A 21,962-nucleotide genomic window follows, 5' to 3' on the forward strand; every position below is an offset into this window, starting at 1 on the left:
CTTGGTATTAAAGCCATGACTGGGGCCCCAACTTTCCACACTGGAGCTAGTTTTCATTTTTGTGCACTGGCACCTGCTCTGGGTCCAGCACTGTGTGAGCCACTCAGAATAGAAATGAGAGACGAGTCTTCGCCCTCAGGGAGCGGATGTCACGTGAGAGAAATGCCAACTATCAGTGGACCCTGGTGTAAGCTATGATGTATTATGAGACTATAGGATAAAGTGGGGCGATGAGCCTACTTGAAGAGTCAGTGAAGGCTCGCGGTAGAGGTCACAGCTGACTGGCCCATGGGAGGCCCAGCGATAGGCGTGGGTGAGATGGAGGGAAAGACAAGGGGTGGAGGGAGGTCAAGAGATGAGAGGGTGGCAGTTGTCCTGGCAGGAAAAGCAGCACGTGCAACCTGGACAAAGGCGGGCGTGCAGTTCATTTGGGGAGCTCAAGGCATTTTGTGGAGCTGGAATAGAAACGGCTAATGGCAAAGTGTGATTAGAAGAGCAAAAACTGGGGCCGGCAGGTGGCATGGTGGTTATGGGTGCTGGATTCCCACGTGGCAGACCGTAGTTTGAGTCCTAGACCTGGTGGTTTACTTTCTGTCTCTCTCTGGTTCAATTAAAATAAGTAAATAAATAAAGTTAAATAAAATAATTATTTAAAAAAAAGAGCAAGTATTGCTCCAAAGCCAGATTTTGGAGAGGACTGGTAAGCCGAGCAAAGAGATAAGATTTTAGGAGCACTGAGGAAAGATGAAAAGGTTTAAACAGTGAAGTGACGTGATTAGATATTTTAGATTATTATTATTATTATTTTAGATATTTTTTTCCCTAAGGGCATGTGTACTCATCATGAGAGACAGCAAGAGACAGAGAGAAAGAGAGAAATCACCCCTGGGGGGATGGCCATGCCACAATTCCTTCTCTTCTATTCTCTTGGGCTTTGGGGCATGTACGCACCCATGCCCAGCGTGAGTTAAAGCCATCAGGTCCGAGGCTTGAACTGCGGTCGACTATATGGGAGTCCAGTGACTTAACCCTTATGCCATCTGCTTGTCCTTAAATTTTAGATTTGGAATTGTTAAAGAGTGAGAGTGAAAGATGCTACTAGGAGCCAAGGGTGGGATTAATGGCGCCTCACCGAGGGCGGCTGTGGGAGTGTGAAGGAGAGGATGGGGAGGAGATAGAAGGAAATGGGATCTGAGGACGTGCTGAGGACTCGGGACTGGTGGTTGGGGTGGGGAAGGGAAGGGACCAGGGAAGACAGGATTGGGGCGAGGAGCGAGACTTTGAGTTCTGGATCACAGTGTCAGTTTGCCACTTGCCAGCTGAGTGACTTTGGCTGAGGAAGTTTTCCTTTGTGCGTTTATCCCCTCACTTGTGCAGTGGGGACAGCAGTGTGAGCTCTCCCTGGGTTGTTGTGGGGATGAGCGGAGTCAGCGTCCCAAGGCTCTGCACCCTGCAGAGGTAGTGCTTTCGGTGTTGGCTGTCACTGTTGTCAGGACCTATCATGGTATCTTTAAGTTGATTCATTTAGCTTGTCCTAGTTGGTTGCTGACTATTTAGGATGACACAACTTTAGTGTGACACTCTGCTCATTTTTTTCCCCACAAAGATTAAGTTCTTCCCCACAAGGATCTGCATCTACTTTGAAGACCGCAAAAGTGGCTTTGTCCCCTTCAGCAACGGCCAAGAGGATAAACAGAAGCTCTTTGTCCTCAGGCACCAGCGTAAGAAGGTAAATGTTCTCTGCTTCTTCCGAGGCCCTGGGAGGAGGTGAAGGAGGTATGCAGCCAGCAATGACGTGCTTTGTCAGGGAGTGGACAAGGCGGGAGGAGAGAGACCCCAGCAGGCTCTGTGGTTTTCTGTGGCTCTGCACCTCACTTACGTGGCAGGGGACAAGGCCGCCGTGGGGAAATGTTATAGGCCAGCCCATTCTTCCAGTGAATCTTGAGCCTCTTAATGTGACCCGAAAGGTGAAATTCGGTGGCACATGTAGGTGGATCGCATCCCCCACCTGACGTGTGCAGGCAGGTGAGCCTGCCTCAGAGAGGTAGGGCCGCTGGCTGTAGCCGGGTGAGTGAATGTGTATAAACTGGATCTTGTGTTTCAGTCTGCTTTGACCTTTCCCCGGTACGGCCCTTCTCATTTACTTCCCATCCCAGGACCAGTAGAACCCCCAGATGTTTATTTCAAGATCTCTAGTCAAAGGTTTTGGCCATCTTCTTGGGCCTTTGTTAACTGCTTTGACAAAGGGACTTGCCATGTAGCGCTGAAGGCCTCGTTCCGAGGTCACCAAGGGTAGTCAACACAGGAGCCGTCCTGCCACCATTTGCATTGCTCAGCGTTGTCTTCATCACATCCCCCTGCGTCCTGAACGTGTTAGGAACAGGAGCTCTGCCTGAGTATGCATCGTTGTCTGTGTTTTTTTTTTTTTTCCTCCTCACCTGTGTTTTCCATTCAGCTTTTCCATAAACTCCCGGCTAGCCAGCTCTCTAGGGAACCTGAACGTGGCCACAGACGATCCAGAGAACAAAAAGACCTCCTCATCCTCAAAGGCAGGGTTCACAGCTGGCCCGTTCACCACCTTCCTGAATGGCAGCTCCCAGCCGACCTCCAGAAATTACCCTGAGCTCAACAACAACCTCCAGTACAACCGGAGCAGCGGCAGCATGGGGGGCAATCTGAACAGCCCCCCAGGCCCCCACAGCACCAAGACCGAGGAGCACAGCACCCCCCTCCGACCCACCTACGCCGGGCTGTCCTCTCCTCCAGCGCGATTCCTGAGCCGTTCTATCCCCGTAAGTTCACAGACACCAACTCTTGGTCCACAGAACCCTGAGTGCAGCTTTTGTGCCTTGCCTTCCCAGCCAAGACTGCCACCAAAGAAATTCATCAGTGCCAAGGATGCCCTCTAAGCGCTGCCACCCCTCTGTGCTGTGAACCTGCCTCTGCACTGCTTCTGCTGGCTCCTTTTCAAGTAAAAGCCAAGTTTCAACTGAGTTTTCCTCTTTCCTTCTTTTTCTTCCGCCCCTCCCTGTCTCCTTTCTAAGTGGTTTCTCTTGAAAGCAAACAGCTTTCATTCCACTCATCGTGGACTCTGTTGATTTAAGTTGCTCTTTCAGTCAAGTTTTCAGATCGCTCAGTCCTGGTACAAAGCCAGGCGCTGGGTCATACAACCCATGGCATTCGCCTTGCTTGTGGTGGTGATGTTAGGAATGATGGCTTTTTCCATGTCCTATACCAGTGAGTGAATTTAGGCGTATAGAAGTCTGGGAGGTGCCAAATGAACAGTATTTTCCCAGAACTGAGCATCAGGCTCTGGAGCATGTCACCTCCTACAGGGAACTGAACCCGAGTTCATTAAGTAGCACATGGAAGGTGTCTACGAGAAGGTTGCTGGGAGTACCTGGGATGCAAAGGGATGTACAGGCAGAGAATGAGGAAGATGTCCCAGCTCTCCTGGCCCAGCCCTGGTGGTGCACGCTGCTAAGTTGTGCTCTACAAGGTGGACCTCTTAGAAGTCCCGAGTTTGATTCCCAGTCTGTCCTAATGCTGCCAGGCATGATGGCACACGCCTGTCATCACAGCAACTTGGGCAGCTGAGGCAGGAGGATTGTGAATTCCAGGTTTACCTGGCCAGACCCTGGGAATGGTGGCATGTACCTGTCTTCCCAGCTAGGATCGTGACATGGCAAGATCTTGTGTTTAAAAACAAAACATCAAACCACACACACACACACACACACACACATACACACACACACACACACACACAAACACACGTGTATGCACATACATATACATACAGTCACTCTTCTATGTGAAGTACCCAACAGAACTAATAGAACCCCCAGATGTTTATTTCAAGATCTCTAGTCAAAGGTTTTAGCCAGCTTCTTGGGTCTTTGTTACCTGCTTTTGACAAAGGGACTTGCCATGTAGCGCTGAAGGCTACGTTAGAAGGTTACCAAGGGTAGTCAACACAGGAGCCGTCCTGCCACCATTCGCATTGCTCAGCATTGTCTTCATCACATCCTCCTGCGTCGTGAACATGTTAGGAACAGGAGCTCTGCCTGAGTATGCGTCGTTGTCCATGTCTGCGTCTGCGGGAGCACACGACAGCTGCAGTGTAACAATCAGCCATCGCTGTTAGGTACAGTCTGATGGTTGGTGCCCCTGCTATGAGTTACTCTAAGCCTACATTTTATTGCTTCAAGGGTACTGAGATATATAGGAATGCGAGTTTAGATACAAGAAGAACAAGGAGAAATAGGAAGGAGAAATGGATCCTGCATATCAGGAAACGTGAGGCAGGGTCGGAACGTGGACTGCACTGAGACCCGAGCAAGCTGTGGGGTGTCCTGGGGAGGCTCTGGCCTGGTGCCCCGTCACGGTATTTTTAGCCTCATCCAGGGAGAGGCAGCTCTGTGCAGGGAGAAGCAGGAAGAAGGCCAGACACTGAGGTGGAGAGCTGCTCACAGCCCTCAGGAACAGCAGCCAGGGGCTGGACCTGAAGGGGACCTACTTCCCTTAGCGGCAGTTTAGAAACCGCAAGCCTGTGTCCTCACATGAAGATGCAGTGTGTGTGTGTGTGTGTGTGTGTGTGTGTGTGTGTGTGTGTGTTGTGTGTGTGTGTGTGTGTGAGTGCATTTGCTCAGTCATGTGTATATGTGTGTACTCTTGTATGTGTGCGTGCACATGTTCTTATGTTGTATTCATTGCCATTCCCATCCCTTCCTCTGACCTTTTACTCAGATTCCCCCTGCCTCCAACCACTCCTCCAACCAGTCCTTTCTCTAAGGAGAGTCTGGCACCTACAGTCTTCCCCATCTGATTTTATTCTCTATGATATTTTCAGTCTTATTTTAGATCGTTACAGATTAGGACCCCAAGTCGTAGTCAGCCCAGCCACCCATTAATCTTACTTTAAACCCACTATGTGGATCGGGTGTGCATATGGGACCGCAGATGGTGTAATGGCTATGTTGCTGGACTCCCACGTAGTTGACTGCAGTTCGAGTCCTGAACCGGCAGCTTAAAACTCACGCCAATGCGTGTGTATGCACATGCCTACCCTAAATCCCGAGAGGAGAATGGGGAGAAAGAGATTGCATTGTGGTCATCCTGTCTAGGGGTTATTTCTCACTTTCTGTCTGTCTCTCTCTGTTTCTTTGGAGAGCACCCATACCCTATAGCCAAAAAAAAAAAAAAAAGAGAATTGGGTATGCTTATGGAGTGACAAATTTACCTGTGTAACTCGGGGTTAGGTGGGTTAGGTGTAAAATAATGATGCATTTAAATTTTCATATACTTCACTGCAAGAATTGAGTCAGTCAATATTTTTGTATAGTGCTTATGGGTCAGTTTCTTTTAAAGACTGGAATGCAGATCTTCCCATTTTTAGAAAAAGCATAATAGGCATATAGGTAATTATATAAATATCTTGGTGATATCATGGCTGAAGGTTTAGTAATCCACATTTATAGCTGAATGCAAGAAGCATTGGTAATGTACCGAGAATAATGTTCTACTTTTTTCTGGATTCAATTTTCCTCTTTGCTTGTGGAAGCATGGGGCATCCTTTAAACAATTGTTGATTCCCCAGTGATGTTTATATAACTTGATTTTGGTTTTGTTCCATATATTGTTATTTCTTTTCACCTTTCCTCCTCCTCATCTCTCTTCTGGCTGAAATAGAGTGATTTTCCAGTAATTGGATTTAAAGTAACAGTCTGTGTGGGCAGTTGCTGCTACTCCTTCTTCCTCCCTCCCAAATTTGTCATCTTATCGTAAAGAAAAGCATTTATAAATAGGATTGCAGCATGACAACATTTGCCTCCCTCGCACCCTCCGAGGAAGGAAGAAGCAGGTCTCCTGTCGCAGACCCTCCCTCCTCCATCTTTGCCCTGAAAACCTCCTGTGAGAGAGGGAGAGGGCTCCACGTCCTAGCCTTGCTGGCTTGCTGGTACAACGTCTAAATTGAAAGGAGATTCCCACTTTGTGTGGCACAAAGAGGAAGTTGTGGGTTGTTTTCCTTTATGGTCCCATGTGTCTTTTCTCATGGTTGTGGTTTATTGTCTAAGATCATTCTTCTTTCTAGAGCTTCTAAAGGAATGAGACTGTGACCCTTGTAGAACTAGGAATAAATCATTTAATAAAAAATGTTTTAAAATCCTTTTGGAGGAAAATGAAGTCTGGCTGGCAATATCCTCCCAGCACCTTTAAGAAAGACCTAAAAACTCTTAGGGGGTGATGGGTGTTTAGAGGGAGTCTAATATTTTAAAAGCTACAATTAGCATCTCTTTTGAAAGCTGCAATTGCTCTCTCACTTTTTTGCAGCAGTTCAGCCCCCAGAAAATGTAAAAATGATTTCCTTGTTCTGTCATTAAATGCTTTAACATAGAAAACAAGAACAAGTGTTAAGGAATCCTGATGGTTGTACCAGAAGCTGAGAAAGTCAAATGTTATTTTTATTAATTTGGCCTCTGCAGTCCTAGGCTTGTCCAGCGTAATGCACGCAGCTTCTTCTTCTTCTTCTTTTTTTTTTTTTGACCCACTTAACTGTAAAAAATCAGTTTCGTTCCCTGACATTAACAGGAGTTTTCATATGCTTCAGAAATGAGGGGCATGTGATTACGGTGTGGGTGGGGTGGAAGTATTTCATTAAATTGAAATGACTTGTGGTATCTGTCTTGACTTTTTTTATGTTTTATTTTTGTGACACTTACCGCTGAATTGCTGTGCATCTGCATTGTCCCCACCTGACCCCCAGGGCTGGGGGAGGTCATGGTGCTTTCTCTATGGGCTTCTCCACCTCCCACCTTGGCCTTACCCTAATTCTGTTCTCGCTGTGAATTTTCCTCATCCACTAGCGCGAGCTCTGTGAGGGCAGGGCTGGTGCTTCTGCTTTTCATACTTCGGTGCCCTGTCCTGGCACACGGCAGGCATGCATTTTGTTGGTGGGAAAACACTAGAAGAATGTGTAAATGAATGACCCGGGTAAAGATTGTTACTTCCATTTTAAACGTAAAATCTTGAGAGTCTGCGAGTTTAAATATTTTGCCAGAGATTATACTGCAAGTATGTAAATGGGCCTAAATTCGAACGTAGGCCAGTTTCACTCCCAAAGGCATATTCTTTTCATTCATTATGTCGTGTGCATCCTGTGGTACGTAGGTAAAATTGGGGGCAGAGAAGGGCCAGGGAAAGATGTGAAGAAAGTGACATTTTAGTTGGGCTTTGGAGGGTGACTAGGAGTCACGAGAGACCTGGATGTAGATAGAGAGGAGAGGAATGGCCACTGCACAGTGAGAACCGAGGTACAACCTTCATACTGTAGTCAAAGGTCTTGGACTCTTTCTTTCTTTCTTTTTTTTTTGGACAGCTTTTTTGCTATAGGGTGGGTGCGCTCGCCAGAAAGACAGAGAGAGACAGAGAGACGGAAAGTGAGAAATCACCCCCTAGGGAGGATGGCCATGCTGCAATCCTTTCTCCTCCATTCTCCTCTCAGGATCTTGGGCACACACACACACACACACACACACACACACACGCCTGGCATGAGTTTAAGCCATTGGGTCCAGGACTTGAACCGTGGTTGACTACATGGGCGTCCAGTGACATAGCCATTACACCAACTGCTGGTTCCTCAAGTTCTTGGATTCTAAAGACAGGTAGACCTGGGTTCAGAACTTATGTCTGGGGACTTCGGCAAGTTATTTAACCTCTCTGAGCCTCAGCGAAATGAAAATGTTAATTATCAGGGGCATATCTAGAATCTCCTGCATATACCCTAAAGTGTATCAGTTTTGTGGGACCTTTTTAAATATAAGGAATACAAATATTTATTTTGCAAAATTTACATAAACATGCTATATGCTTTGAAAGGGATTGACAAACTATGGGACTTTGAAGCTAACGTGGTAATAATATCATCTGTAAAACAGGGTGATGGTTGTGTTTCATTGAGGTAAATCATATGAATTATTTTGCACAGCACTTATAAGAGTGCTCAGTTCTTGTTACTATTATTGTTTTATGAGCAGTGAGCATTCCAGTGTAGCTCAAGTAGAAGATTACCTGAAGATGAGGCTGGAAAGTTAAGCTGAAGCCAAACTGAGAAGTGCAGTGTGAGCTGTGGCAATCTTGTAAGCAGGAGTGACTGGACAGATCTGATTTGGTGAAGATAATTCTAGCAGTCGTGTGCATGGCGGCTCATGGTGGAAAACTCTAGGCTGGGAGATTGCTTTGAGCCTGATGCTGTCCCTAGTCTACCTCAGCAGGTATCCCTGAGTATTGCTGTTCTTATTCAGTGATTATTCCAGGCATCACGTGTGCTCACCACAGAGGGACAAAGCACCCCCAGTGACCATCTCACTCAGACAGTCCCTTTTTCTCCATTTCTCCATCCTGTTGGGATTTGGGGCACACATGCACACATACCCAGTGTGTTTTTTAAGCTATTGGGACTGGGATTTGAACTGTGGGTGGCCATGTGGGGTCTGGTCTGCTGAACTAATTTGATGAAAATCGGAGCATTGGCATGTGTACATTAAAACATGCTTTGGAAGACCTTTAATGGTGACAGTGATGAGCTAGTGATACCAGTTGAACATCCATTCCCAATAAAATGCTACTACGTTCCAGTGTATATAATATCTTTTGTATGTAATGGTCTATAATATCCATTCCTGATTTCAACTTGATGCCTTTCTCTTTGCCTATGCTGTTTTTAAAACTGTTATCCTGGGGACCAGCAGTTGGTGTAATGGCTATGTCACTGGACTCTCATGTAGTCTACTGTGGTTCAAGTCTTGGACCCGGTGGCTTAAACTCACACTGGGCACGTGTGTGTGCGTGCCCAAGATCCCAAAAGGAGAATGGAGAAGAAGGTATTGTGGCATGGCCATCCCCCCTGGGGGGGGAAAAGCAAGCTATTTCTTGCTTTCTGTCTCTCTGTCTCACTCTGTCTTTTTGGTGAGCGCATGCTCCCTATAGCAAAAATCTCTCAAGAAAAAAAAAAACAACTCAAAACAAAGAAACAAATAGAAAACTGTTATTCTGTCCTCATTTTAATGAGAAGTTAAATGTTATATTTAGTTAATATTAAAGATAAATACTTAAAAAATTTATTTATTCATTCATTTATTATTATTATTTTTTAATTTGACCAGTCACACATACACACACAGAGGGAGAGAGAGAGAAAGAGAGAGAGAGTAAGCTACAAGGTCAAATTGTGGTTGGTCATGTGGGAGTGTCCAGCACTTTAATCACCATGCCACCTGCTAGTCCCAAGATCTTTTTAAAAAAGAATCTTTTTAAAAAAGAATCTTTTTAAAAATACTTATTTTATTTAATTTTATTTATTATTATTTTTAATTTTTTACCATATTCAGGACTTGAACTACTGTCAGTCATGTGGGAATCTAGTGCCTTAACCATCATGCCACCTGTTGATCCTAGTGCTAACTTTTTTGAGAGGTTTTTGCTATAGGGTGTGTGCTCTTGCCAGACAGAGAGAGACATAGAGACAGAAAGCGAGAAATCACCCTCCAGGGGGGATGGCCACGCCGCAATCCCTTCTCCTCCATTCCCCTCTCGGGATCTTGGGCACACACACACACACACACACACACACGCGCCCGGGGTGAGTTTTAAGCCACCGGGTCCGGGACGCGAACCACGGTTGACTACATGGGAATTCAGTGACATAGCCATTATGCTAACTGCTGGTTCCCACCTAGTGCTAACCTTCTAACCTTTAGTTGTATATTTAAATTGCTGTGGTTCCCCCCCCCCCCATCTTTTCTCTTTGTTGTGGCATTGCTTTAGATCTGAAACAATTTTTCAGCTAAGAGATACTGATAATGTTATGGACATACACTCAGTCTCAGTATTGAATCATATCTTTGGCATTCATTCAGCATTGCTTTTCTTTTGTTTCCTTCCCAAGGGGTCTTGAGAATGTTATTTGACAATTAAAGCTTCCAATTGTTTTGAGGTCAGCATGGTTCAGATGATGCCTTTAAATATGGATATTAGCTATTTATGTGCATGCAGTGTTTGCAGATATACTAACTGCAATTTCAGTTTCTAATATTAAATAGTGGCTTACATTAATTTTCTGTATAAAGCCTGTCAGCTGTTTTTGAGATTCCATTCAAAAGGAATCTTTCAAATGCAAAACTTGCTTTAAATGATAAGGCTGATCTAAAACATATAATGGGTAAGAATTGGTTTTATACTCACAAATACATTGGAGCTATTAGTTGCAATGATTGTTCAACTTAATTTTATGCTTTGTTATGTGGCATTAATAATACTGCAAAGTCATTAGAGAAGTTTTAGTGGTTTTTTTTTTTTTTTTAATCCTCCCTCCTTTTTTTGGGCTAGGAGCGAAAGCAAGTAAGTGCTTTTTATACATGTATAAAAGCTTCTCACATTAAAAAAAATTGCACCTAATGTGTATACGAGCATCTACCATGAGGTCAGTTTTGGTGGAGCAAGGCAAGACAGGGACAAACAGGCCGTTGTCTTCCCCCAGGTTGAAAGCTTTCTGCAGGCACCTTCTGGCTTGGTTGATCTGCCTTCATTTTCTGTTGCCAGAATCCACTTCAAATACCAGTTTTCTCATGTAAGCCTTGGTTTATAAAGCTTCTGTGATTGAAGTATGAAACTAATTATTAAAAGATTTTTCTCATTCTTTCCCGAAGTTCTGCATTTCCACCATGTATCTAGGTATAGATTCATTATGCTCCCCCCTCCTTGGCCTCTGTGTGTGCTTTGGATCTGAAGGCTGATGGGCTTTTCAGTTGTGGAAAACTCTCAGCTGTTGTCTTTTGGGATATTTCTTTCTGCCTTTACCCCTATTTTTGTCATACCCCCTGTACTGAAGTTGGAGCCTTTCAATCTCTGCAATATATCGTGCCTTCTATCTTTTATCTTTTTAATTCCCAAGCTCTGACCATGTTCTGACTGACTTTCTCCTATTATTTCCCTGTTCACTGTCCTTACTGTGTCTGCTCTGAGGTGTACCCCTAATCCATTGACCTTTGATTCCAGTGGCTGTATTTTTTTTTTTTCAGCATTTCCAGTATTCTTTATGATAGCCATCTGTTCTCATTTGGATTGCCTGTTTTTGTTTCGTGATTTCTTATTCTTTTAATGGATTAAAACTTTTTTTTTCCTCCTTAAGGATCTCAGATGATAAGTCATTTTGATACTGCTTTGTTATTTGCATTTTAGGCTGTAAGTTTTTGTCTTTTCGTTGCAGGCTTTGTCAGCTCTGTTGGTGTTCATTGGCCTCAAAGGATAAGAAATTTAAAAAATATATATTTGGAGAGGTTTTTGCTATAGGGCGTGTGTGCTCGCCAGAAAGACAGAGAGAGACAGAAAGCGAGAAATCGCCCCCCGGGGGGATGGCCACACTGCAGTCCCTTCTTCTCCATTCTCCTCTTGGGCTCCTAGGCAAGCATGCACATGCACCCAGCATGAATTTAAGCCACTGAGTCTGGGACTCGAACCACAGTTGACTACATGGGAGTTCAGCGACATAGCCATTATGCCAACTGCTGGTCCCAGGATAAGGAGTTTTTGTTGGCAGGTTCACACTGGATGTGAAGTTTCATTTCTCTCTCTGTGTTCTTCCCTTCTCATCTACTGGCTTTCTTATTTAGTCAGCGGACCCCCTAGGTCTTTTCGCCTAGAAGCAGGTCTTACTGACCTCAGCTTCCATCTCTTGGGGAGCAGGGCCCACACCTGTTTCTCAGGCAGGGATGCAGACCCACATAAACCTGGCTCATGGACAGTGGTGGCAACTCACAGCCTCATTTCATAGGCAAGAGAACCTGACCCCAGCCTAGATTTTAGGCCAGGTCCTTTGACTTGTGTATTCACAGGAATAGAACATCTGGTCACCTTTGCCAGCTTCCAGCTCTGTAGCCAGAGGCCTGCCACTGTGTCCTGGTTTACTTCTGGGTTTGAAAAATGTTGATCCTGCTTTTGAGTCCTGCTGCACCTTTTTTCTCTTCCTCGTCTTTTACAGGTAATTTATACAGACTGTAGCAGCTGGCGTAGTGGTTAAGGCACTGGACTCCCATATGGCCAACCATGGTTTGAGTTACAGACCTAGTGGCTTAAAAATCAGGCCGGGCATGTGTGAGTGCATGCCCAAAATCCCAAGAGGAGAATAGAGAAGGGATTATGGCATGACCATCCTCCCTGTAAGGTGATTTCTCATTTTCCTTCTCTCTGCCTCTCTCTACCAAGTGCACATGCCCTATGGCAAAACCCTAAAAATAAATAAATAAATAAAACACAGAGAGGGTAGTGTGAAGCATAACTTACAGTACCCTTTGGACATGAGGTAGGTCCAATCTCTGTAGCTTGCCATTCAGGGCCTTTTTGAGTCTTTTTAAACCAGCTTTTCCAACTTACTTCCTCTGCTTCTGAGCAGGCTTCTACCTGCTTCTGCCAGGCAGCTTCTTGTCCTTGAATTTGTCCTCCTCCTGCCTCTGTTTGTATCTTACATACTATGCTGTCATCTGGTCCACCTTCCTGCTTCATTTTTCTCTCAGATTTTCTCGTCAGGAGTTGGCCTAAGTCCTGCCTCCTCGCTTTCCTCGACCTTACCCCACCTGTAGCAGGCATGACATTTTCTGAGGTTGTGTGCGCTGAGTTGGTGCCGGGCCTTCATCCTCCCCTCTGTACTGGAAGCACCTGTATTGTGACGTAGGCCTTGGATCTCTGCTCCACTGGCTGGTAAATGTGAGATCAGAGACCAGGTCTCTTCTGTTTGTTATCTCCACAGCACCTAGCATTGGGTTCTTCTTACCTCTTTGATTGTGGGTCCCTACTTTCATCTTTTCTAATATGAAGTACGTCATTTATTTCTTCCGAAGATTTGAAATATTGTTTGTGTGTGTGTAAAAATCTTAAACCGAGAGAAACATATTTTTATTGCAACCCTCCTTTACATAGGCACACATACGTGTGGATGTGCATGCATGTACAAACAAGCGCAGACACCACATGCACACTACTTGTAAGGTCATTGGGTTTTCCATAACAGAAGTCTTTGGTAAATGACACAGGCTCCCCTTGAGAATGACTATCTAAACTACTTAGTGGCTTAGTGGTGGGAGAGAACTCTTCTACCCATAGAACTGGATATTTCTCTCTTGGGCAATCCACGGTGAGCCTCTCAGCCTTCTGTTACAAGAAGCAGTAAACCAGGGACTAGCAGATGGCATAAAGGTTACGTTGCTGGACTCCTATATAGTCGACCACAGTTTGAGTCCCGGACCCAGTGGCTTAAAACTCATACCAGGCATGCGTGCATGCCCAAAATCCCAAGAGGAGAATGGAGCAGAAGGGATTATGGAATGGCCATCCTTCCAGGGAATGATTTCTTGCTTTCTGTCTTTCTCTGGTGAGTGCATGTACCCTCTATAGCAAAAGTCTCTCTTTCTTTTAAAAAAAAAAAAAAGGCAGTACCCCCCCAAACAACAACAACAACAACAACAACAACAACAACAACACAAAATAACCAAGAAGTCTCCATTTGGAAGTGAACAAAATAGAACTGACCCATTCCAACCTGGGTGCCTTCATTTTCAGAGTACGAATGGCTTATTGTGTTGTAGCTCCCAAGTCTTTGCCATCAAGAGGTGAAGACTATGTCCTGACTTCGTATTAAACAACTCATTCGACACTTCTCCTCTCTTTGGAAAACACCACCCAATGATATGAGCATTTTTTGGTCCTCATCACTGTCACCCACTCACCTTCATTCCTTAAAACCTGTGTATACTTTTTAGCTGCCAGGCTACTGCCAGCATTCTGAACAACTGTAACATTTTTCTAATCATCATCAACTAGTTATTTTCTCCTGTGTGCCAGGCATTGTCGTAGGTACTTACATATATTATCTTATTTATGTAGCTTACAATTTACACATGAGGAAATCAAAACTCAAAAAGGGAATGACTTGCCAAGATCTCACAGCAACTGTATTTTAACCTCTTCTAGCTCCGATGATCTTGATTTGTATTCACTTCGGAATGTATTTAGTAGACCTTCTTCTGTTTAGTGCATTCTGATTCCTCGGCTCCTGCAAGGATCCTTTCATTTATTTACCTCCTCTACCCACTCAGCTCCACTACCACTAATTATTTCCCCAGCCTTCTGGGTTCACTTCTTTCCTTCTGTAACGTACATACTAATTTCTGCTTCCTTTTTTATTTTTTAGGTTTTTGCCATAGGGCATGTGTGCACAGAAAGACAGGGAGAAAGTGAGAAATCACTCCCCAGAGGGGATGACCATGCCACAATCCTTTCTCCTTCATTCTTCTCCTGGGATTTTGGGCACACACGTGCCTGTGCCTAGTGTGATTTTCAAGCTACCATATCCAGGACTTGAGCCATAATTGGCCAGGTAGGAGTCCTGTGTGCCCTAACCACCGTGCCACCTGCTGGCCCCTCTGCTCTCTTTTTTTAATATTCTCAGTTCCACTTGGATGTTCTTTCTTACCTACTTTATTACCTGGCTCCAATAGATGGACTCAGCCATCTCTTGTGTTTGTTCCTTATCTGTCTCTTCTAAGCACCATGGAGGAAATCCTGTAGCTTTGTCAGTTGGCTCTATTTCAGATATGTTTCTAATATATCTGGCCCTTCAGTGTTCATAATGAGTTTACTCATCCCTTTTTGACTTCCATTCTCTACCTCACACTAGCTGTTCTAAAACTTTTAAAGATTCTTCATCAACACAACCTTTTGTAACTAACCTCCAGGGCCAGTTGACCTAGCCTTGAGATTTGTTGAGAATGTAGAATTTATCATAAGTCATTTCCTTTACTGTCTTCTCTCTTCCTCAAAGTTGATCTATACCTAGACTCAAATCGTACTTTTCTCACAGGGCACTCCATCTGCCTGTGCCGTTCTTCCTAAACAATTCTAGATGTTTCCCCATCTCCCTCTCATGTCTGTAGTCTCTTCCTCTCTTCTTGCCCATCTGCTCTCCGATAGACATGCATAACCAAATTGATAGGGCAGGTGGGGGACAGGGAAGAGTCCCCCCTAAGTTCTGTCTTTCTCGCACAGTTTCTCCTTTCTGGCCAGACTGGAGAATGAGAGGGCCATGTTGGTGCCTCTCACAGCTGGTTAGCGCTCCTCTGCGCTGTAGCTGTGAGGTGGTCCTCCACGCTGGTGAACATTTCTCCAGTGGCTTACCACTGACTTTTTTTACATCCCATCTCCTCTTAGTCCTCCTTCTTAGTTTTTCTGCAACACTTAACAATATTGACCACCTTTTTTTTTTCTTGTAATTCTTCACCTTTTATTTTTGGAATATTATTTCCCCCTGTTTCTCCTCCTTTTTGCCCTTAAATCATTATGTTTGTCTTCCACTGCCTGCCTCTGAACGAGTTATCCCAATGCTTGGACCTTGGCCCTGTTCTCTCACTGGGCAAGCCTCTGAGTATTGGATCTAAATGATCATCCTTTATGGGCAATTACCTGGGACAAAGAGAAATATTATGTGTTCATTCAACACTTTCCTCCTCTCTGATTTCCTGGCTCAATCTGTTCATCTGTATTTGCTTAATTGTATAAGCTGGACATTTGCAGTCATCTCTGGCACTCCTACCTTTTGCCCTGCCACGTCTGGTCACTAAGTCCTGTCAGTTCTCCTGCAATGTCTGTTTTCTGTCCCTCCATTCTTACCATTGTTCCCTTAACTGAGGTCTTCATGACCTGCTGTTTAGCCTGTTACATGTTCTCCCTGCCTTTCATGTCTGTCACCTCCATTCTCTTCTGAGTACTGCTGTCAGGTTAACTTTCCAAGACAGTGATCACATCATCCTTGTACTTGGCATCATTCAACGGCCTCACTCTGTCTAGAGGCTCCCTTGTTGACCCAGTGGCTTGCTGCTCTTCAGGACTCTTTTCCATCTGACCCTGGGCGTCCCTGGTTGCCTCTTCTCCAGCAGCTCTACCCGGCCTCTTGACTCTGGGGGCACCACACCTGCTGGGAGCCTGAACCCTAACACGTCCCATTCACTCTGCCTTGCCTCTTTTTTTGCTTGGTTTTCTACTTCCTAGCCTGGCTCAAAAGCTATGGCTTTGATGAGGTTATCTGTGACCCACGTTGGCAGAATGCCATTTTCTTCTTGACACTCAGAGAACTTGGTTCACACCCCTGTCACTCTCATAAGCAGTTGCACGTGATTCTCTCCTCTGCTAGCATCTAGCTTCTCAGAAGTCCCTTTGTTCCAGAGCTCCACAGGATAATAAGTCCAAATAAATATTTATTGAACTAAAGTTGGGGTAATTTATCTAGGTTCGTAAATGTTTAGCGGAGCTGCTTAGGAGCCTGTGTGTCACTGAATGAAGCACTAACAAAAAGCAAAGCAAGTTTGCAACCTTATCTTTAATATACAGCAATCTGGAAGTTGTTTATTTTATTTTATTTTATTTTTTAAGAAATAAGGCTTTACTAAAATAAGAGAAAATAAATTTTAACCGAGCTTGCATCAATATAATTTTGGTGTTCAGATGAACTGAAAACACTCATGTGATGGTTGGCTGAGTCAAGCTGGGTGTCAACAATCTGTCATCTAACAATTGAGCTCTTTGTGATTGTTGAAAAGCATATATTAAATTCCCAGAAAAAAGAACCTATTAAAAATCATGTAGGAAGGTGAAAGAATATTTTATATAGCATTTTAATTAACCAGAATTGGCTTGCTAAATCTTAGGTTCTCTGAAATGCATAGAAAATGCTATAGACAAATGTATAGACCCCTTTCAAAACTGATTTTAATATAAACCTTAGTCTTTTTGTGTTAATATGCCAAAAAAACCTTACCGAGCTATATTTTATCTAGTGTTATGAGAAGTATGTATTATATCATAGAAGCTAGTACTTTCAGTATTATGAAGCCACATTTGTGGAAATATGTATCAATACATACATTTTGCTTGTTAATTTATAAACAATACAAAAAATCAGAACCTCTATTGTCAAGACTGAGAGATTGGGAGTACAAAGGCAGTTAAAAATATGTTATTTTCCCCCCACATACACACCGTGTTGTTTTTGTTCATTGAAACTTAAAACACTAAAGTTGTATATAAAATACCATACTGCCAAACATATGTATTTTTCCCTTTAATTATCTACCACATGAAAGCCATTTTTAGGTGCTTATTGACACTGTAGTTAGAATTTAAACCAGGGATAACTAGTAGATTCTTTTTTCTTTCCTAAGGGATTTGGGAAAAAATGAAGAAATACAGGGAAGAAAATGGCAGTATGGCAGAAGTCCTTGGAGATTTTGAGTCAAGCTTTTGAATTCCTAAGACACTAACCTTCCAAACCATCAATTCCTTTGGTTAAAGTAATTTGAATATTGGGAGCAGCAGTTGGCATAATGGCTATGTCACTGGACTCCCATGTAGTTGACCGTGGTTCGAGTCCCGGACTTGGTGGCTTAAACTCAAGCCGGGCGCGTGTGCGTGTGTGCCCAAGATCCCGAGAGGAGAATGGAGTAGAAGGGATTGCGGTGTGGCCATCCCCCCTTGGGGGTGATTTCTCGCTTTCTGTCTCTCTGTCTCTCTCTGTCTTTCTGGCGAGCGCACACACCCTATAGCAAAATCCTCTCAAAAAAAAAAAAAAGTAATTTGAACATTAACACATTGTTGTATTCATCTGCTGGCAAGGAACTTAATCTTTCATTATTCACCATTTTCTGCTTTTGATAACCAACTTATAGTTTTATTTATTAACCATCTACATAGTATTTATATCTATAATTGTTAGACATTTTTTTTCTATAATGATTAAGTAACTGGGCTGTTTAAAAAAGAAACACCTCCAGAATAGCTAAAATTTTAAAGTTACTACCTACATCTGCCAAAACAGATTAGTAGCAAATTTCCAGAACAGAACAAATTGTCTTGATCTCCTTACCTAACACTTTGTTTTATGTCAAATCTTCCTGCTTTCAGGGAACAAGACTTCTTGATGGAAGCTTGTATTTTGACACAAAAATTTTGGGGGCTGCAAGTGTATAAGGCAATTTTATTCTTATTTTCTAGGCTGACTATTACTTACTAGTTTTATGGCATTCATACCATCATCTACCATATGTTAATAATAAACTTGGTTTGGTCATAATGCACTTTAACTCTGTTGAACTTACTGGCCAAATGAACTTGAATATCATATTTGAGAAATTAAAATCTTTTGGATATATAAACAAGTGCTAACTTATAAAATTATATTTATATCTCAGGTCTCACTGTCTTCATAGTTATCTCCAATTGCCATTGCTTTTTTTTGACTGCATTAGGTATTAATTCATTATGATAACTACAAAATCATTGGCTAAGCAAAAGTAAACCTTAATTAGGCCCATCAGGTGGCATGGTGACTAAGGTACTGGATGCCACAGCTCTGCTGTTTTATCTCCCAGACCTGGTGGCTTGAAAAACACTCTGGGTACATGTGTGTGTGTCCCCAAAATCTCAAGAGGAGAGTGGAGAAGAACGGATTGCAGCATGTCCATTCCCCTGGGGAGTGATTTATATATGTGTGTGTGTGTGTGTGTGTGTGTGTGTGTGTGTATATATATATATATATACACACACACACACACATATTACACTTCTAATAATAAATATCTTTAAAGTGTTCTAGACTGTTTCTGTTTTCCAGTTCAGTGGGCACCATGACTTATAAAATAAGTATAAATATATGCAAACACACACACATACATATTTACCCTGTATATCCATGTAGTCATAGATGCTTTACTTAGACTAAAGTTAGTTTAACAAAACTCTCTTGTCTAGTGTCTATTCTCTGTTATCTGTTTATTGAGAAGAGACGGAGCTTTAGAGGTGTTTGCTAAAACCACTTTATTCTAAATTCGTAAGCAATTGAGATGTCTAATTTCTGTTAGCTAAAGCACTAACGCCTTTCTAATTAGAACAAAAGCAAATGTTAAGCAGTCATGGACTGACGTGTATATAACCTGCACATGGCATCCTTGAAGTCAGGAATACTCCTCTGTCTTTCCCTCTGACTTCTTGTCCGTTTTCAGAGAAAACCAGGAGAAGCAGCTGGCAAAATGATAGTCTGTTTTTTTGTTTTGCTTGCTAATATGGCAGCGGGTGTCCCACAAGTTAAATGAATAACCTGCAAGGTATTTGACCAGTTTCACTGGACTTTCGTGGGGTCTTACCTCTTTATTCTCTCTGTGGGTTCAGGTGTACTTATATCATAGTGCTTTAATTCTCGATCATCTCCTTCCTGTTTAGAAACCTTGGTATAAACTGTTTCTGGTATCAAGAAAGCCACCTTGCCTAACCTTTTCCTTCTTCCTAACAGCTCTTGATATTTTCATGGTCCCTTGAAACATGTAGCCTGGAACACCGTCCCTCTTCCCCTGACCACCCCTCGCCCAATCCTCTGTTAATGCATAGGGCTTATTTTATACTGTGCACATTACTGTTTATGTTGACACTGCCTTTTCGTGTCTGTTATGACAGTGCAGTCTTTTGCACTTTGAGGTCAGGGACCATAACTTTTTACTTGCTGTGTGTAAAGCTTCTTATTTAGTAAATGGCTGTTGATAGGATCTAAAAGTCACTGGGATTTTGAAGCTGAATAAAATTAGTTTAAATCCTTTCATAAGTTCTTTGGAAAATGGAAAGATTCTTTGACGCTGATATCTAGATCAACAACAGAACGGATAAGACCTGCTAATAAAATGCTGCAGGTCAACTTGAAAAGTAATTATTGAGTGGGAAAAAAAGGTATTTGGAAAATCAAGTAAACTTTTTCATTCTAAGGCATGTGATTAGAAGAACTGCGCAGAGAAAAATGTGCTAATGTCTAGGTTTATGTTTTTTCTTTCTAAGCACTACTTACTGCCCAAAAATAACTGCTGGGCAAACTTTCTCTAGTTCTTTATCGCTTCCTGTTTATCTCTGTATTCCACGCATTCTGATCAGATATTCTGGTCATTCTCCGGTCAGGTGCCAGCATCTGGTATTAATGTGGGGAGTTTTTATTGTTTACCTGGATGATGCTTACTGTTTATTTAGGATTGCAAGACTCTTCCGCATAAATACGTGTACGTCTAAAGATCGAAATTCAAAGCTGGTAGTACTTGGTGTCCCCTAAATAAAAAGGATTTGTAAGGCATTTATTAAATTCAAGCATAGTTAAGGAATTTATTTAAACGGCTGCTAATTCTACTGCGTTAGAAGCATTAACATGCCATCGATATGAATAAAATGAAATTAAGTTGTACATATCTTCTCAAAGGATGTTGTCATAATCTTTACTTAATTACAAACTCCACTTAATATTTTGGAGTCAACTCAATCTTATTACACAGAAGCTCGGCAATGGATTTAGGCTACCTCCCAATTTTCAATACTATGTTTTTAATCATTATTAATAAGTTAGTAAGCTTTTAAACAACATTTTCTTGCCATCACTTTACATAATCGAGTATCTCATTCTTACTTAGCAAATGCTTTGTTTCTCTATTTGCTCATTTCATTTACCTTTTACATAGCAGACCTAAATTGGCTGGGTTGAAGGAAAAAGCTGCATACTTTGCGAGACTGTTTCCATGTGATGGGATTTAACCTCCGTTTCTCTCTCCCCGCACAGTCCCTTCAGTCTGAATATGTTCATTACTAAGGCCTTGCCACTCCGCTGAACGCCCTTCCACACAGTTTCTTCATCTGGACGAGCAATGCAGAGGGAAAGCAACTGCTCCCTGGGAGAATATCTCTGCCTCCCTACCTTAAATTAAAGGGAGCACTGATAACACCTTCAGAGACTTGAAACCAGAAACCTGTTTAATGACTACTATAAATGCACTGAAACTATGTTTATGGAGATTTCAACCCTTTTAAAGACAGTTTTAATGTTGAACTTGGTATTTTGAGAGGTTATTTTTAATGTATTTCAATAATACATTTGCTATTACATTTACATGTACAGTGTTACATTATGTATGTATTGTGAACTTTGAAAGACTATTTTGATAAATTTATAAATGTATAAAATTATGTAAAAACTAGACTATATTTTACATTAGATTTTCCTGCTATTTGCTACCAAAAATTTGTATTTTAAATTTGTTCAGTTTTAGTACGATTTTTGTCTACATTGAATAAGGAATTCCTCCTTATTGAGCAAAATAAAAGAGAAAGTTTTTAAAGTGATTTTTTAATGCTCCCACTGTGAATATAGTACATCAGATCATTCTTTTGGGAAGTCAGTCTGATTTGATGAGTTTATCCAAGTTGATCTCTATCAGGAGTATAATTGCTTGATACAGCATATTTAGGGCAATTCCCTTTGCCTTTGTTTTTGTTGCTGAGACATTTAAATTAGTTTTGCATCACTGGGGGATTTAAAGAACTTAGCATCCAGTTTAAGATCAGAATTCACTGGGACCAGCAGTAAGCATACTGGCTATGTCACTGGACTCCCAGTAGTCGACCTTGATTCAAGTCCTGGACCCGGTGGCTTAAATTCACGCCGGGCATGTGTGCGTGTGTGCCCTAGATCCCGAGAAGAGAATGGAAGAGACGGGATTGCAGCGTGGCCATCCCCTCCCTGGGGGGTCTGTGTGTGTGTGTGATTTCTCGCTTTCTATCTCTGTCTTTCTGGCGAGTGCACGTGCCCTGTAGCAAAAAAAAAAAAAAAAAAAAAAAAAAAAAAAAAAAACAAAAAAAAACTCTCTCTCAAAAATCAGAATTCACCGAATGTTTCTCCTGAAAGTGTGTTTTTTCCTCTATGAAATGACTCAACATTCCAAGTATTTTTGTTTCCTTCTCTTAAAAGAGTTCTTAAACCAATTAGAGTATTCTGCTTTTGGTACGAGGTTGTTGCCCACAACCAAATGCGGTCTGACACCAGTTTTAAATCAATGAGG

At 42.6% G+C, this 21,962-nt stretch overlaps 1 protein-coding gene across 6 annotated transcripts in view; it reads left to right on the plus strand.

The window, feature by feature from the left end:
* Nucleotides 1-21,571, plus strand: part of CDC14A (cell division cycle 14A) — a 198,803-nt gene extending 177,232 nt beyond the window's left edge. For 3 of the 6 annotated variants that reach the window (XM_006169031.3, XM_006169032.3, XM_006169033.3), the window contains exons 14-15: nt 1,607-1,729; nt 2,456-2,996. In XM_006169031.3, the coding sequence (XP_006169093.1) occupies nt 1,607-1,729; nt 2,456-2,909 (577 nt within the window). In that variant the 3' untranslated portion in view covers nt 2,910-2,996. Of the gene's footprint in view, nt 1-1,606; nt 1,730-2,455; nt 2,998-20,686 lie in introns of those variants that run through there. The other 3 variants (XM_006169035.3, XM_006169037.3, XM_006169034.3) reach the window with 3 other exon arrangements.
* The last annotated feature ends 391 nt before the right edge of the window (nt 21,572-21,962 follow it).

The sequence above is a fragment of the Tupaia chinensis genome, unplaced genomic scaffold (genome assembly GCF_000334495.1).
Source record: "Tupaia chinensis unplaced genomic scaffold, TupChi_1.0 Scaffold146687_1, whole genome shotgun sequence".
NCBI lineage: Eukaryota > Metazoa > Chordata > Mammalia > Scandentia > Tupaiidae > Tupaia > Tupaia belangeri.